The 17849-nt window shown below is 34.8% G+C and overlaps 3 protein-coding genes across 3 annotated transcripts in view; all 3 read left to right on the top strand.

Annotated features, from left to right (window-relative positions):
- Positions 1-6249, top strand: part of LOC18600178 (pathogenesis-related protein PR-4A) — an 8935-nt gene extending 2686 nt beyond the window's left edge. The window contains exons 2-3 of the mRNA XM_018121579.1: positions 5093-5464; positions 5789-6249. Of these exons, the coding sequence (XP_017977068.1) occupies positions 5093-5464; positions 5789-5986 (570 nt within the window). The 3' untranslated portion in view covers positions 5987-6249. The remainder of the gene's footprint in view (positions 1-5092; positions 5465-5788) is intronic.
- On the top strand, positions 11536-13120 carry LOC18600177. The gene is made up of 3 exons (XM_007030494.2): positions 11536-11884; positions 12024-12392; positions 12726-13120. Exons 1-3 carry the CDS (start codon positions 11579-11581, stop codon positions 12921-12923), a joined length of 873 nt encoding a protein of 290 aa, XP_007030556.2. The 5' UTR covers positions 11536-11578; the 3' UTR covers positions 12924-13120.
- On the top strand, positions 16881-17633 carry LOC18600175 (pathogenesis-related protein PR-4). The gene is made up of 2 exons (XM_007030491.2): positions 16881-17190; positions 17273-17633. The coding sequence occupies exons 1-2, from the start codon at positions 16933-16935 to the stop codon at positions 17441-17443; spliced, it is 429 nt and encodes a 142-aa protein (XP_007030553.1). The 5' UTR covers positions 16881-16932; the 3' UTR covers positions 17444-17633.

Below are 17849 nucleotides of genomic sequence, written 5' to 3'. Positions count from 1 at the left end.
GGGGGGGCCGGCCATTACATAAGGAAGATGAAAACTTTGGCTGCCAAGCTTGCAAGCTGGAAATTCATTGTCCAACCTATATATGTAAAGAATGTTGATATTACCTACACAAAACATGCACTGAATTGCCCAATGAGGTGTTACATCCTCGTCATTCCGCTAAACCTTCTTACTAGATCTCCTAATACCAAGCACTTCACATGTGGATATTGGATTGTTTTCCAATACCACAAATGGTTACATCACAATCATCCACTTGTTTTTAAGAATTTATTTGTCGAGGATGATATAAGAGAGTATTATTGTGATATTTGTAAAAAAAAACAATTTACAAAAAATCACATCTATTATTGTGAAGAGTGTTTAGACATGTTCGTTACTCACATAAAATGCGTACTTTCTGAGGTAAACTCACATATGACATATGTATTCATCTAAATAGAATATTTTGAATCTTTGCTGAAAATTTTGAAAATATATATGAAAATGAATTTGCAAATAGTATACAATTCACACATATCATACATGCATTAATATGTTATCTCTTATTTACAATAAAATTTGTTGCTTTAAACATTTTGACGTAAACTTATTGCAATTTATTAAGATTTATCACTTGTTGACAGGATTGCTTGGTCTAGCTACTTGATATTGGTATAAGCTATAGACATTTTTTGTCTCAAGAAGAAATTACTTTCAGATATCTACTGTAACTTTTAGCAATAAAAGAAAGTACACTACTATCTGTTCTTATCACTAATTAAGGCTCCATACAAACAAATTTAATAATATATCTTAATTGGGTGCATATTTGCTTTGTCAGGTTGAAAAAGTACTATCATGGCCGGTTCCACGAATAAGGGAGAAATCCGTTGAGTTGGAAGAAGAAATAGAAGATCGTCGCAGAGATTTTGATCTCCTCTGAGTTCCGTCTCAAAACAAGATTTCTGGCCGCTTGATCTCAACTTTTGGAAACGAGCTCTCTCTGCTGTTTTTGGATCACTTCACGTTGGTCTAGCTGATGTATAGTCTTTTGTTGATTCGTTTCTGGTGGCCCAGTATTTTCTGTATAGGGGCTCTATTCTTCTTGGATAGGTGCTGCTTTGTGCTTGATAAGCAACTGATCGCTTTTGTATTTGGTTCGGACATTGTCGCTTTTACAAAGCAACATGAGTCTTCTACTTCCAAGGTTCAAGACTCACCATGACATTTTAGCTCCGAGATATATATAAGCCAACCACTATTCAAAAAAAAAAATGATATACAAGTTGGAAGGAAGGGTAAATGTTGACGACCATGTTTGAACTGTGATGTGGATTGAGAAAACTTAATTATGAGGTTGTCTTCCTTCTTTAAAATTATTTGAAAAAGCTGGTGATCATATATCTGAGGATCATGCATTGAGATCCAAACCCAGATATCCAAGAAGGTGAAGCAGATTTTTTTCTTTTTTGCCAAACCCAAAAGGAGTTTTATTAATAAATAATCAGAGGGTTTCATATTTCATGTTAACCACACAATTGGGAGAATATATATGATAACGAATACGACAATTAAACAAACTAGAAAAATCACTTAAAAAATCAAATAGACATGCTTTCCAAAATAAAAAACCAAAATCCATAGAAAACTCTCATTCACCGACTTGCCTCCAAACAACACTTAAAAGGTGAAGCAGACATATGCATTATATATAAAAAAGAAGGCCTATCCACTTAAAAAAGGGTACTCTTTGTCAACCCTGGGGAGGATCTAATTGGACGTGGAAAATGGAAGACCCCCAACTTTATCCAAAAATCCAACACTTCCTCACCCAAAAGAATTAATGACCCTTCTTGAAAAACCAAAACAGGATCTTTGGATCAGGACAATTGCCCAAGATGTGGCTCTAACTGTACAATAATTTCAGCATGTTTTCAGAACGTGCTGATGCGAGCCTGTTGCCTTAGGACATAAACAAAAGCTACAGCGGTTATTTTTTATCTACTCCACCGTGACCACTTCCTCTTGTTTTTGACATACCTTGGGTTGAAACTTTTGTTTTCTCCTAGCTAGCTGTCTGGTCCTTACGGTCGGGACCAGAGAAACAGCTTTGGTTTCAGAGGATAAGGGGAATCAAATTTCTTTTGGCTTTGTCGTTGTCAGCAAAAATGAAAAGTGGTGCACAAAGATGGAAATATTTTTTTGAATCTAATGGTTGAGCAGCACAACAATTATTATTATTTGTTTTTCTCATTGCCATGACTCAACCATCAAACTAATTAATTTACACCCGAGCATTTATCTCATTAACTGGTACATAATCCCTCTGCCTAAAGAGTAGAGTTCGAATCTCTCCTCTTCTAATTATAAAAAAAAAAACCATCAAACTAATTAGTTTGTATCGTTTATACAAACACTTAATTATGGTTATGTAATTGTTTTCTGCATGCTTATGGGAGTGCTGCTATGACAATGGTTGATCTTGTAACAGAATTTTTCCAGTTAATTTTTGGGTTATACTTATCTATTAAAAATCTTATAAAAATTATTATTTTTATCGATAAAATATTCAATTGATAAAGCTTGAAAATCTGTTAGTATTGAGAATTATTGACAAAAGACTTCGTCACTAAATCAATCCAAGAAATGGTTGTTGTAATATTTTTTTGTTGGTGAAGAAATTTTCCGTCAGCAACATACCAATGGTATACTTTGTTGAAAATAATATTCTCTTATTGGTGAAACAAATAATTGGTAAGCGATAAATCCGTCAATATCAGTCCCTAAATTTTCATCAATAAATACTATTTTTGCTCTGCTGGTAGGTTACATGAATGATCAATAATTGAAAAAAAAAATACTTGAATCTTTTCATTTGAATTTTTTTCGAATTAATTTTTTGATTTGATGTTTGGTTAATTTCATAATATTATTTAATTATTATTTTGAAAGGTGATAGATAGATAGTAATGCTGAAGGTTTTGATTTGTCACATGTCACAGTTATGGACAAAAAGACAAGAAATTAAAAATTAAGGTAGTCATGTTGGTTCACTATCATATGGTTCATGTTGGATTTATTACATCCAAAGAAAAAATGTGGCTATCCTACAATTTTCTTTTCTGGTGGCCTCAACTACGATGGTGATGTGGGAGTCATATTAAGTGCATGGAAAAGGAAAACGTGTGTAAATATTATATAGCTTATTTTATAATACATGCATATGATTTCACCATCATATAATAAAAAATATATATTTTTCATAGATTTCATTAATTCCTTTCATAAGAACAGCAGCTCTCCATGACAGAAGGTCAGCTATACCATTAGCTTCCCTACAGCAAGAGACAGATCTTGATCTGCACAAAAGAAAAAAAAATGAAAGCTGAAGACAATCGAGAAGGATTGCCTGCAGATGAGGTTGATGTACTATACGCCTGCAAAGAGAGGAGAAAGCGAATGAAAAAGCCTTCTTTAACTGCTTGAAAATTGTCAGAAATTAAAATTCTAAAGTTGGCACTAGCTACTCCATGACAACATCATCCCCTCTGCATATAGAAAAACCGTAGGCAGGAGGACCAAACAAATACAAATGACAATGACAAAGTAATAGACAGGAGCCGAATCCTCACAAATGTTGCTTCTATATCTTCTTTAAAGATAAACATGCACTCGTAAAACATCTATATTGTTAAAAGAAAATCGTAGCATCTCATATGTTTATAAATAACTTAAAAGTTCATCTAACTACTAATTGAAACCTTGATAAAGACTTCATTATTTGAAAGCACATCCAGCTTCTTTTGCTCTTCAACCCTTTATTCAGAACAAATAACTTAACTTGGTATTAATTTAAAATATTTAATATTCCTTAACCAAGGAGTTGCTTGCAATAGCAGTTCAATAATCTTAAAGGCTTAAAAGGCCTTTTTTATTGAAATTAAGAAAATGAAGTCTTCTTTATTGAAGTTAAGGAAGAAAGAGCAAATAAGGAAAGAAAATGTATAATAGAAAAAAAATAGTGGTTGGAAATTATTAAATACATATTATTCTTAGTTGATTGGGAATAAGAGAAATAGTTGATAATTAATAGTATTGTGGGAATTGAAAAATGATAAAAAAAAATTGAAATTTATTAAGTACATATTAGAGAAAGAAGAAAATATGTCCTTTTAGTAATTATTTTAATTTTTATATATTTTTAATATAATATAATAATAAATTATATTATTATTATAAAATTACAACATCTATGAAAATTTGAAACCTAAAATCCTTAGTTTGGTGACTTGACCTTAAAGCCGCCCTAATTGCCTAATATTTATCTCATGGATCATATGCAAGTCCAGTAATTTAGGCAAGAGCAGCCCGCACCAGTAAATATAAAAAGTATGAAGAGATTGCTATTATTGATATGACCAATCAATGACGAAAAAAAGACAAACACTACTGGCAAATAATGGTGCAAACAGACCTTGTGAATTAGTGATTCTGCATTGTGTTTATCTAGAGACTTACTGGGCCTTGAGTCACTGTAGTACTTATTGACAAAATGACAATGATGTATGATTCTATTATTAAGAGAATGAAATTCACATGGTTTAATCTTTACACGTAGGGTGACAAATGAAGTCTATAATTGTATCAGGGAACCTTTCCTATAAATTGGAGCACATCCTGGAAACGATACCAAGCAAACCAATTGAGTATTTCACACAAAAAATGAAGAGACTCAGCTTAAGAATTCTGTTCTTGGCCTGCCTGGTGGCTTTTGCCTCTGCCCAAAGTGCTTCTGATGTCATAGCTTATTGGACTGACTACAATACTACGGAAAATGGCTGGACAATACCTTCCTTTTGTGCCGCAGTGGTTGGTGGTAAGCCCTTGGAATGGCGCAGCAAATATGGATGGACAGGCTTCTGTGGACCGAATGGTACTCAGGGGGTAGATTCTTGTGGCAAGTGCTTAAATGTAAGGACTTAAGCTTTGTGTCCTTGATAATTTTGTTATTTATTTTTTCCTATTTGTCTTTTGTCTTCTATAAGAAAGCTCGTGTCTTCATTAAAATTTCTGAGCTATACGCATAATTTATTCTCGTGCGTACGTCCAGGTGACCAACACTGCAACTGGAGCTTATGAAACGGTGAGAATCGTCGATACATGCGGCGCTGGAGGCTTAGAGTTGGACCTCGAGACTGCGTTTAATCCCATTGACACTGATGGACGAGGCTATCAAGAAGGTCACCTTACTGTGGACTATGAATTTGTGGACTGTGATGCAGACGACGACGTCCCAGATGCTACCAATGTCACGGCTTATTGGACTGACTACAATGCTACGAATAATGGCTGGGTCATACCTCCTTTTTGCGCCGGAGAGGTTGGTGATAAGCCCTTGGAATGGCGCAGCAAATATGGATGGACCGGCTTCTGCGGACCAGTTGGTCCTACGGGGGTAGACGCTTGTGGCAAGTGCTTGAAGGTGAGCAACTTTTTCTACCTCTCACTAATTTTCATCTCCATATATTGAATATATCTATTGAATAGTACTGAAGGAAAATTAGAGACTTCGCCTTAGAAAAGCTCGTGCAATGCATGAAAATTATGAGCTATAAACATAATTTATTCCCACCTGCATGCAGGATCGGATGGTAGTTAGGTTCAAAGGGGCCATGGATCCCTCAAAAGTTCTCAAATTCATACAATTTGATCGTGCAAATTATGGCCATAACGTGTTAAAATACTAAGTTGTATATTATTTTCATGCGTAATTTAATCAATGTTGGCTCCGCCACTGTACTTGCAGGTAACCAACACTGAAACTAAAGACGAGGAAATAGTGAGAATCATTGACACATGCGGCACTGGAGGCCTGGAGTTAGACCTCGAAACTGCGTTTAATCCGATTGACACCAATGGGAACGGCTTCAATCGAGGGCACCTTATTGTGGACTATAAGATTGTGGATTGTGACGACGATGCAGTGCTTGTCTACTCCCAGTAACTTTTAAGTTACAAAGTTAGACTTCCCACTTTTTTCATGAATAAATCTGTAATAAGAACCGTTATGTAATACCATGTTACTAGGATAGTAATCTTTGGTGTTTGGAAAATGACATCAAAAAGTGGGATTCTGTATGCTAAACTTTCTGTGAAGGAAAATTTATTAATGTTATTATATGCTGAAAGAGGTAAGAAGGTGATTCATAGCTTGAGATGTTGTCCGATTTTCTCAACAAAAAATGACAAATATATTATTGCAATTTATGTGGATTGTTCGGTTTTCATGGAGGAGAATTCCTGTGAACTTCACTTATCAAATTGATTTTAGGTGAGATGTTTAGCTTAAATTTTAGAATGACATTAAAGAATGTAGAGAGAATGGTCTTAGGTTAATATAATAATTTTTCATTATCAGTGAATCTTTCTTTAATACTTTTCTGAATATCTTTAAAACAGAGTAACTGTCTCTTTTGTTTTTTTTTTTTCTCTTCTCTTTTGTATGTAAATTCAGCATTTCTACCATCATCATCGGTCGAATTTTCATGAGGTACATAAGGAAGATGAAAATTTTGGCTGCCAAGCTTGCAAGCTGGAAATTCATTGTCCAACCTATATATGTAAAGAATGTGGATATTACCTACACAAAACATGCACTGAATTTTGAGGTAAACTCACATATGACATATGTATTCATTTAGATAGAATATTTTGAACCTTTGCCGAAAATTTTGAAAACATATATGAAAATGAATTTACAAATAGTATACAATTCACACATATCATACATGCATTAATATGTTATCTCTTATTTACAATAAAATTTGTTGCTTTAAACATTTTGACATAAACTTATTGCAATTTATTAAGACTTATCACTTGTTGACAGGATTGCTTGGTCTAGCTATTTGATATTGGTATAAGCTATAGACATTTTTTGTCTCAAGAAGAAATTACTTTCAGATATCTACTGTAACTTTTAGCACTAAAAGAAAGTACACTACTATCTGTTCTTATCACTAATTAAGTCTCCATACAAACAAATTTAATAATATATCTTAATTGGGTGCATATTTGCTTTGTCAGGTTGAAAAAGTATTATCATGGCCGGTTCCACGAATAAGGAAGCAATCCGTTGAGTTGGAAGAAGAAATAGAAGATCGTCGCAGAGATTTTGATCTCCTCTGAGTTGGAGGGAATTTCCGTCTCAAAACAACATTTCTGGCCGCTTGATCTCAACTTTTGAAAACGAGATCTCTCTGCTGTTTTTGGATCACTTCACGTTGGTCAAGCTTATGTATAGTCTTTTGTTGATTCGTTTCTGGTTGCCCAGTATTTTCTGTATAGGGGCTCTATTCTTCTTGGATAGGTGCTGCTTTGTGCTTGGTAAGCAGCTGATCGCTTTTGTATTTGGTTCGGACATGGTCGTCGCTTTTACAAAGCAACATGAGTCTTCTACTTCCAAGGTTCAAGACTCACCATGACATTTTAGCTCCGAGATATATGTAAGTCAACCACTTTTTTTTTAAAAAAAAAGAATAATATACAAGTTGGAAGGAAGGGTAGATGTTGACGACCATGTTTGAACTGTGGTGTGGATTGACTTTGTTTTAGACTTTACATTCTTTATGGCGTTGGAAACTTAATTATGAGGTTGTCTTCCTTCTTTAAAATTATTTGAAAAAGCTGGTGATCATATATCGTAGGATCATGCATTGAGACCCAAACTCAGATATCCAAGAAGGTGAAGCAGATTTTTTTTTTGCCAAACCCAAAAAGAATTTTATTAATAAATAATCAGAGGGTTTCATATTTCATGTTAACCACACAATTAGCAGAACATATATGATAACAAATACGACACCTAAATAAACTAGAAAAATCACTTAAAAAAACAAATATACATGCTTTCCAAAAAAAAAACAATTATACATAGAAAAATCTCAATCACCACTAGCCTCCAAACAATACTTAAATGGTGAAGCAGACATATACATTATATACAAATAAGAAGGCCTCCCCTCTTAAAAAAGGGTACTCTTTGTCAACCCTGGTGAGGATCTACTTGAACTTGGAAAATGGAAGACCCCCAACTTTATCCAAAAATCCAACACATCCTCACCCAAAAGAATTAATGCTAGACCCTACTTGAAAAACCAAAATAGGATTTTTGGATGAGGACAATTGCCCTAGATGTGGCTCCAACTGTACAATAATTTCAGCATGTTTTCAGAACGTGCTGATGCTAGCCTGTTGCCCTCAGGACATAAACAAAAGCAAGGCCGGCCCTAGGGTGAAGCCACGCAAGCAAGGACTTTAGGCTCCCAATTTGGAGAGGCCTCAATTTAAAAAAAAAATTATAATTTTATAATAATTATAATATAATTAATTATATTAAAAATATATAAAAATAAAAAATAATTCATCAAATTATTTATTTTTTTATTTTTTTTAATTATGTGCTTAATAGATCTTAATTTTCTATTACTTCTTTATTTCTTGAATATTATTAATTCTCAACTATATTCTCTTATTTTCAATAAACTAACAATTACATATATTTAATCATTTCCAACAGTTATTTTTTTCTCACTTATTTCTCTTATTTCCAATCAACACATTTAATGATTTTCAACAACTATATTTTTTCTATATATAAAACTAATTATTTTTTTCAATGTATAATATCTACTTTTGAAATCTTCATTTCTCATTTGCTCATTCTTCCTTTAACTTTAATTTTTCTCTAAAGAATACACAAAAAGTCTGTTCTTTTATTATCTTCATAAAGCTGTAAGCCTCATTTGCGATTTGCAATAAGCATTCAACAATTATATACTATTGTTTTAATTTTTACAGATGTTTTTACTTTAATTTAGATTTATATTATATTGTTATATTATTTTTATTTTATGTGATAGTTGATTTATTTGAATTAAAAATTTTGATTGTTGGTTTTATATTAGCCATTTAAAAAATATAAGATAATTATAATAGTTAAATATTTTTAGAATAATGTTAACAATTCCAGTAAATATTGCTTCAGGAGAAAGAAGTTTTTCAAAACTAAAATTAATAAAATCTTATTTAAAATCAACAATGTCTCAAGAAAGATTAAATGGATTGACTATATTATCAATTGAAAAAGAAATATTAGAAGAACTTGATTATAAAAGTTTAATTAAAAATTTTGCATCTCAAAATGCTAAAAGAATAAAATTTAAATAATTTTTTTTTAATTTCAATAAAAAAAAAGCTTCATTTGAATATTTTGCTTTAAGACTTTAAATTTATTGGGCCGCCCTGAACAAAAGCTACAGTGGTAATATTTTATCTACTCCACCGTGACCACTTCCTCTTGTTTTAACATACCTTTGGTTAAAACCTTTGTTTTCTCCTAGCTAGCTGTCCGCTCCTTCCGATCGGGACCAGGGAAATAACTTTGGTTTCAGAGGATAAGGGGAATCAAATTTCTTTTGGCTTTGTCGTTGTCAGCAAGAATGAAAAGTGGTGCCCAAAGATGGAAAACAAAATTTTGAATCTAATGGTTGAGCAACACAACAATTATTATTATCTGTTTTTCTCATTGCCATGACTCAACCATCAAACTATTTAGTTTGTATCGTTTATACAAACACTTAATTATGGATATGTAATTGTTTTCTGCATGCTTATGGGAGTGCTGCTATGACAATGGTTGATCTTGTAACAGGATTTTTCCCCGTTTATTTTGGGGTTATGCTCATCCATTAAACAAAACTACAAAAATTATGATTTTTATCGATAGAATATTCAATTAGTAAAGCTTGAAATTCTGTTGGTATTGAGAATTTATCAACGGAAAATTACGCTGATAAATTAGTCAAAGAAGCAATTGTTGGTAATATTATTTTGTCAGTGACAAAATATTCTGTCAATAATATACTAAAAGGATATCCTGTTGACAATGTTATTCCCCGTTGCTAATTGATAAGCAATCAAATCCGTTAATATCTCTCGGTAAACTACCATCAATAAATCCTATTTCTGCTTTCATCGGAAAATTACATAAATGAATAATTGAACAAGGAAAAATTACTTGAACCTTTTCATTGGAATTTCCTTCGAATTAATTTTTTAATTTGATGTTTGGTTAACCTCATAACATTATTTAATTATTATTTTAAAGGCTGCTGTATAGTATAATGATTAATGTTTATATTTGTCACATGTCACAGTTATGGAGAAAATGACAAAAAAAAATTAAGATATCCATGTTGGTTCACTATTATCACATGGTTCATGTTGGATTTATTACATCCAGAAAAAATGTGGCTGACCTACAATTTTCTTTTCTGCTGGCCTCAACTATGATGGTGACGTGGGAATCATATTAAGTGCATGCAAAAAGAAAACGCGTGTAAATATTATATAGCCTACTTGATAGAGTATATGCATATGATTTCACTATCAAATAATAAAAAATTATATTTTTCATTGATTTCATTAAATCGTTTTTTACACGAGCAGCTCTCCATGACAGAAGGTTTGCTATACCATTAGCTTTCCCTATAGCAAGAGACTGATCTTGATCTGCACAAAAGAAAAAAGAAATAGAAAGCTGAAGACAATCAAGAAGGATTGCCTGCAGATGAGGTTGATGCACCGTACGCCTGCCAAGAGAGGACAAAGCAAATGAAAAGCCTTCTTTACCTGCTTGAAACTCAGCAAAATTGTCAGAAAATAAACCAGGATTAATAAAATTTTAAAGTGGGCATTAATTAGCTACTCTATGTCAACATCATCCCTACATACAGCAATATACCATAGGCAGGAGTACAACCAAGTTAAATCGACGAGGACAAATTAATCAAGCCAAGTTCATATGATATGTCATTGTTAATCTCTAGTTGAAGGTGTTAGAGACTCCCGTTGACATGGGAACCGATTTTCCTCATTTTGAGAGCCTCCCAAATGAGATAATATTCTTTTTTATTATTTTTCTGTTCAAATACACACATTGTCACTATTCACACATGTAATATCCACTCATAAACTATAGATATCATATTTTGAATGTAATAATTTAATATATTCCTTAACGAACGAGTTGCCTGAATATTTATCTCATGGATCATCAGCAAGTCCAAGGAGTAAGACAAGAGCAGCCTGCACCAGTCTAGATAAAAAATATTGAGAGGACCAATAAACGATGAAAACAGACAAATTAGCTACTGACAGTAGGACCACGATGCCGCTTACACTTTAGGACAATTGTCGACTGTCGAGTACGTTAACGATTTTACGTTGTGCTTACCCACAAGCTGACTTGGACTTGAGTGACCGTAGTAATTATTGACAAAATGACAAAAACAGGAGCGCGAAAATCACGTGCAGCTCTGATCTTTACGAATTTCCATTAAATTACACGAAATTCAAGTTTAGGACGCCAAAAGCAATAATTGCACTGAATTTTTTTTTTTTAATTTATAAGAAATTTTAGTTAAAGCATATGCCTTATCCACTTGGACGGTGATGTGTAATTTTCTATTATTAAGAGAATGAAAATCACATGGTTTAATCTTTACAAGTACGGTGAACTAATTAAGTCTATAAAATGGAGCACACCCTGGAAACGATTTCAAGAAAACCGATAGAGTATTTCACACAAAAAATGAAGAGACTAAGCTTAAGCATTCTGTTCTTGGCCTGCCTAGTGGCTTTTGCCGCTGCCCAAAGTGCTTCTGATGTCACAGCTTATTGGACTGACTACAAGCCTACCGATAATGGCTGGGAACTACCTTCTTTTTGCGCCGGAGTGGATGGTGATAAGCCCTTGGAATGGCGCAAAAAATATGGATGGACCGGCTTCTGTGGACCGAGTGGTAGTCAGGGGGTAGATTCTTGTGGCAAGTGCTTAAATGCAAGGACCTAAACCTTTGTTTCCTTGATAATTTTGTTATTGATCTTTCCTATTTCCCTTTCGTTTTCAATAAAAAAGCTCGTGTATTCATTAAAATTTCTGAGCTATACGTACGATTTATTCTCTTGCATACGTGTAGGTGACCAACACTGCCACTGGAGCTTATGAAACGGTGAGAATAGTCGATACATGCGGCACTGGAGGCCTAGAGTTGGACCTCGAGACTGCGTTTAAACCCATTGACACTGATGGAAACGGCATTAAACAAGGTCACCTTACTGTGGACTATGCATTTGTGGATTGTGATGCAGACGACGTCCCAGATGCTACCGATGTCACGGCTTATTGGACTGACTACCAACCTTCACAGAATAGCTGGGAAATACCTTCTTTTTGCGCCGCAGCGGTTGGTGCTAAGCCCTTGGAATGGCGCAGCAAGTATGGATGGACCGGTTTCTGTGGACCAGTTGGTCCTACGGGAGTAGACGCTTGTGGCAAGTGCTTAAAGGTGAGCAACTTTTTCTACCTCTCACTAATTTTCATCTTCATAAATTGAATATGTCTATTGAATATATAGTACTGAAAGAAAATTAGAGACTTCGCCTTAGAAAAGCTCAGCTCGTGCAATACATCGAAATTATGAGATATAAACATAATTTATCCTCACCTGCATGCAGGATAGGATGGTAGTTAGGTTCAAAGGGGCCATGGCAACCTCAAAAGTTCTGAAACTCCTAAATTTAAGTCGTGCAAATCAAGGCCATAACGTGTTAAAATTCTGAGTTGTATATTATTTTCATGCATAGTTTAATCAATCTTGGCTCCGCCACTGTACTTGCAGGTAACCAACACTGAAACTAAAGACGAGGAAATAGTGAGAATCGTTGACACATGCGGCACTGGAGGCCTGGAGTTGGACCTTGAAACTGCGTTTAAACCGATTGACACCAATGGGAACGGCATCAAACAAGGGCACCTAATAGTGGACTATAAGATTGTGGATTGTGACGACGATGCAGTGCTTGTCTACTCCCAGTAACTTTTAAGCTACCAAGTTAGACTTCCCACTTTTCTCATGAATAAATCTGTGATAAGAAGCATCATGTAATATCATGTTACTAGGATGGTAATCTTTGGTGTTGGGAAATGACATCAAAAAGTGGGATTCTGTATGCTAAACTTTCAATCAATGTCTTAATGAAGTAAAGCTCTGTGAGAAGAGTGTATGTTTTGGAAGTATTCTGATTCCTGATTTGAACAATAATAATTGGTTCAAAACTCAATTCCCTGTAAAAACAGAGGGATTTTAAACCTTTATACTTCAAAGGAAAAACATATCGACTCAAGATCAGCTCAACCTATCTTCAGAGCCAACCTTCCCGTGCATAAGATCAACAGCCCTCGAACGGTACAGACCCAGTATAAAAAATATGCAGCGATCAAAAACTGAGCATCACTCTATACAATACATACAACAGATGCTCATCACACTCTAATCATTTACAACACAAAAACTGGACGAAAGCGCACTGTAAACCCCACTTGGCTGGCATTTTGAAGATTTAATCTTTTGTCTCTAGTTGAAGTTGTTGAAGAATGAAGGAAGCTGTTGAAGATTGGAGGGAACCAACAGCATTATGAAGATCGAAGATTTTTAGTTAAACGATGTAATTTTATTTGTTGTGGTTTTATAAGTCCATGTTTAGAGTCATACGGCACTATGCTTTGCCATTTTATATTTGTATCGTCTTCTCTTTATTTTACTCTGTTGTTTGTAAGGAGTTGTTACCGTTGCTATAGCACAGAAATCAATGGCATTTGTTTCTCTGCTCAACTGAGTTAGTTGGTAATGCACAGTAATCGAGGCTAGATCTAAGGAGTTTAGTTTTATCAGTGTTGATATAAATACAACTAGGGAATAACAGTCAAAAATCGTTTTCCCAAATTTTGAGTTGTTTTTGATTTTCTCTGTTTTCCCTCTCTGTTCCTGTGTTCTTCATTCTCTTGAGTTTTTCTTCTCAAATTCACTACATGGTATCAGAGCACATTGTCTCCAGGGACTTGTAATGCACTGTTTTGATCAAAGCTTCTTCAATTTAATATGGCTACAACTGGAATTAGTGTTGCTTCACCTCCTGCATTCACTGGTGTGAATTACCCCTTCTGGGTAGTAAAAAAGAGGTCTTATCTCAAGGCATTTGACTTGTGGGACGTGGTGGAGTCTGGTGAGATGCCTATTCAAAGGCATGCCAAACCAACCATTGCTCAAATCAAGCAGCACTCGAAGAAAGTTGCAAAGACGTACAAGGCTTTGATTAGCCTACAGTCAGCTACATCAGAGTCAATTTTTGGAAAGATTATGCATTTGGAAGATACTAAGCAAGTGTGGAATAGTGCAAGAGAAGAATACCGAGAAAATGATAGAACCAAGGTTATGCAAATCATGAATTTGTCAAGACAATTCGAAATGATGAAAATAAAGGAAGAGGAAAGCATTCAGAGTATACAGACAAGCTGTTGAAGCTGGTGAATCAGCTTAGGATGCTACAACAAGAGGTCACCGATCAAAGGATGGTCAACAAGATTCTAGTGAGTATGTCAGATAAGTTTGAGTCAAAGGTAACTTCACTTGAAGACTCAAAAGATTTGACTAAAATCTCTGTGAAAGAATTAATTTCAACTTTACTAGCTTTTGAGCAGAGAAAGTCTCTTAAGCATGAGGACTCTATAGAGAATGCCTTGGTTGCTAAAACTAAGGGACTAAAACTAAAAAGTAGTAGTTCTAAAAAGATTGAGTTGAAAAGAACTAAATCTACTATGTGAAGCAGATAAAATCAACTGGTAAATATCTTCCTAGCTCAAATTGCAAGAAGAGGAATCATGCTGAAACATACTGCTTGTTCAGGCCATATGTCAAATGTAGGGCTTGTCAGCAATTGGGGCATGTTGGAAAAGTGTGCAAAAACCAAAAAAAACAAAACCTGAGGCTCAGGTTGCAATAGCTAAGCAGGAAAGTGAGTTGAAGAGTTTTTGTTCATGGCTAAGATGGGTGAAGAATCTAGAAAAACTAGTGTTTGGTTGTGGATAGTGCCTGTTCTTATCATCTTACAGGTAATCAGTCTTTGTTTACTAATCTTGATACTAGTTTCATATCCAAAGTTAAAATTGGAAATAGAGAATACATGAAAATACTTGGTGTGGGGATTGTTGTTGTTGAGACTACATCTGGTATGAGATATACAATGAGTGTTCATTATGTGCCTGAAGCAGATCATAATCTGCTGAGTGTTGGACAATTGGCAGATGAGCATTATGCTTTATTGTTCAAAGACAAACTTTGCACTGTATTTGATCCTTGTGGTGTAAAGATGTTTACTGTTCAGATGAAGAATAACTGTTATCCAATGAATTTGAAGGACACTATGCATATGGCTTTGTACAGTGAAAAGGATGAGTTTGAACTTTAGCACAGAAGGTTGGGACAGGTGAAATATAGTTCACTTTCTCTGATGGCATCTATCAGTTCGTTGAAGGCTTACCAGGTATTACCGAACCAGAAAGGTTGTGTGCAGCCCATCAATATGGAAAGTAGACTAGGAAGGTATTTCCTAAGAAAAGTAGTTGAAAGGCATCTCAGAAGCAGGAGTTAGTCCATACTAACATAAGTGGACCTATGAAAACACTTTCACTTAGTGGAAGCAAGTATTATATATTGTTTCTTGATGATTATACTAGATATTGCTGGGTTTATTTCTTGAAGCAGAAGTCTAATGCTTTAAAGATTTTCACTAAGGTCAAGGCATTAGTAGAGAACTTCTCAAGCTTAACTATAAAGACTTTGAAAAGTGATAATGGTACTGAATTTGCTATAGCTGAATTTGAGAAATTCTTGGCTGAACATGGTATGTAGCATCAGTTAACTGTCACCTACAACCCACAGCAAAATGGTAAGTCTGAAAGGAAAAAAAAAGAACCTTGGCTGAGATGGAAAGATGCTTGCTCTTTCAGGTAGGGTTGCCTAAGAAGTTTTGGGCAAAGGCACTTAACACTGCCAACTATACCAAAAATAAAGTTTATACTAGAGTATTGTCTCAGAAAACTCCATTTGATCTATGGTTTGGATACAAACCTTCTGTTGCTCACCTTAAAGTGTTTGGCTGTATCTGTTTTGCAAAAATACCTGATGAGAGGAGATATAAGTTTGATGCAAAGTCAAAGTTAACAGTTCATAATGGTTACAGTGAGGTATTGAAGGGATATAGATTGTATGCTATTGAATCCAAGAAAGTGTTCATCAACAGAAATGTTAATTTTGGAATGGTAATGAGCCTGCTAACAAGGAAATGAACATTTTTCTGCCGCTAATGAAGGAAGAATAAATGGGTAACTGCGAAGAAAATTTGAGTGATGAAGACTCCAAATCTCAATGGAAAATTGTAGAAAAATCATCCAATGACGAGTCTGAATTTCTAGTTTGCGTGAAAGACTAAACGAGTCTTCGCATCACAAGTCACAACAACCACAAAAAAGGAATACATAATTTGTCACGCAAATGAGATTTCAACTAACTTTACTCTATATATGTTCAGTGGAAAAATGAAAGACATCGGTCATTAATTGATTACCATTGAATTCGTTTTCCAGTTTGATGTATACCCTTGCATTATTTGTGAAGTAAATCAACTTTTGATAGAATTTTGCAGTCTGGGTAATTATAATATTTTGATCCGTCAGCTCTCAAGAAATTAATCTTCTGGTCCTGATTTGTTCTGACTGAGGATGATGATTCTTATGATTTTTTTTCTAGTACATGTTAGATGGTTTTTAAGCTGCACATAAATTCTTTGTTGACTATTACTCCTAAAGATAATGCTACTTTGGCCAGGCTCAGAACATGGGGATCTAGAATCTCTGATTTGGATTAGTCAAGTTTCTGTTTTAACACGACAAGGGTAATCCTGTAATCATACCAGGGACCATTTTCACTATAAATTCAGGCATCCTGGAATCATTTTAGGCAACAAAAACTGCAGTAAAAGGGGGGGAAAATGAAAATGGAGAGATTCTGCATTCTGTTGTTAGCTTGTCTGGTGGCTTCTGCTGCTGCCCAAAGCGCTTCCAATGTGAGAGCTACTTACCATTTATATAACCCTGAGCAGAATAACTGGGACTTGACCGCTGTAAGTGCTTTCTGCGCCACCTGGGATGCCAATAAGCCTCTGGAATGGCGCCGCAAATATGGATGGACGGCCTTTTGTGGTCCAGCTGGTCCTCGAGGGCAAGCTGCTTGCGGCAGGTGCTTAAGGGTAAGCAATTTTTAGCTTTAACTGCTTAGGCCACAATAGTAGTTAAATAGCAGCACCTAAAAGTTTATTCTTGCTTGTGTAGGTCACGAACACCGGGACCGGAGCTCAGGCAACGGTGAGAATCGTTGATCAGTGCAGCAACGGAGGCCTAGATTTGGATGTCAATGTGTTTAGACAACTTGACACAAATGGGAACGGCATTGCACAAGGCCACCTAATTGTGAACTATGACTTTGTGGATTGTGGTGACTAAAAGCCCTTTGCCCTGTTCTCCCAAGCAATTTTTAAGTTACAATAAGAGTTTCCAGTGCCTCATGAATAAATTATCTCTAAGAAAATAAAGTTGCTACTTGTAAACTCTATAATGATACATATATATTGTTGTGAAGAGAAGGGAGATATGATTATGAACAAATTTTTCTACTATGCATCAGGCATCAGCTTCCTCTGGTCTCAAAGTAGCATTTCCTGCCATATTGCAAAGGAAAACGTTCTTTATGTTCTTACATTTTAACTGGATTCCTTCCTATATTATGCTATGTTTCAATCAGAAAAACTGAACTATGACTTAGCTGATGAAATGAAGAGTAAAAAAAATTAGTAAGAATAGAAGGAATAACTCCGGAATTATATGATGTATGTTAATTTCTGATAATTGG

The sequence above is a fragment of the Theobroma cacao genome, chromosome 5 (assembly GCF_000208745.1).
Source record: "Theobroma cacao cultivar B97-61/B2 chromosome 5, Criollo_cocoa_genome_V2, whole genome shotgun sequence".
NCBI classification, from domain to species: Eukaryota; Viridiplantae; Streptophyta; class Magnoliopsida; order Malvales; family Malvaceae; genus Theobroma; species Theobroma cacao.
This window is presented reverse-complemented; position numbering and strand designations above follow the sequence as displayed.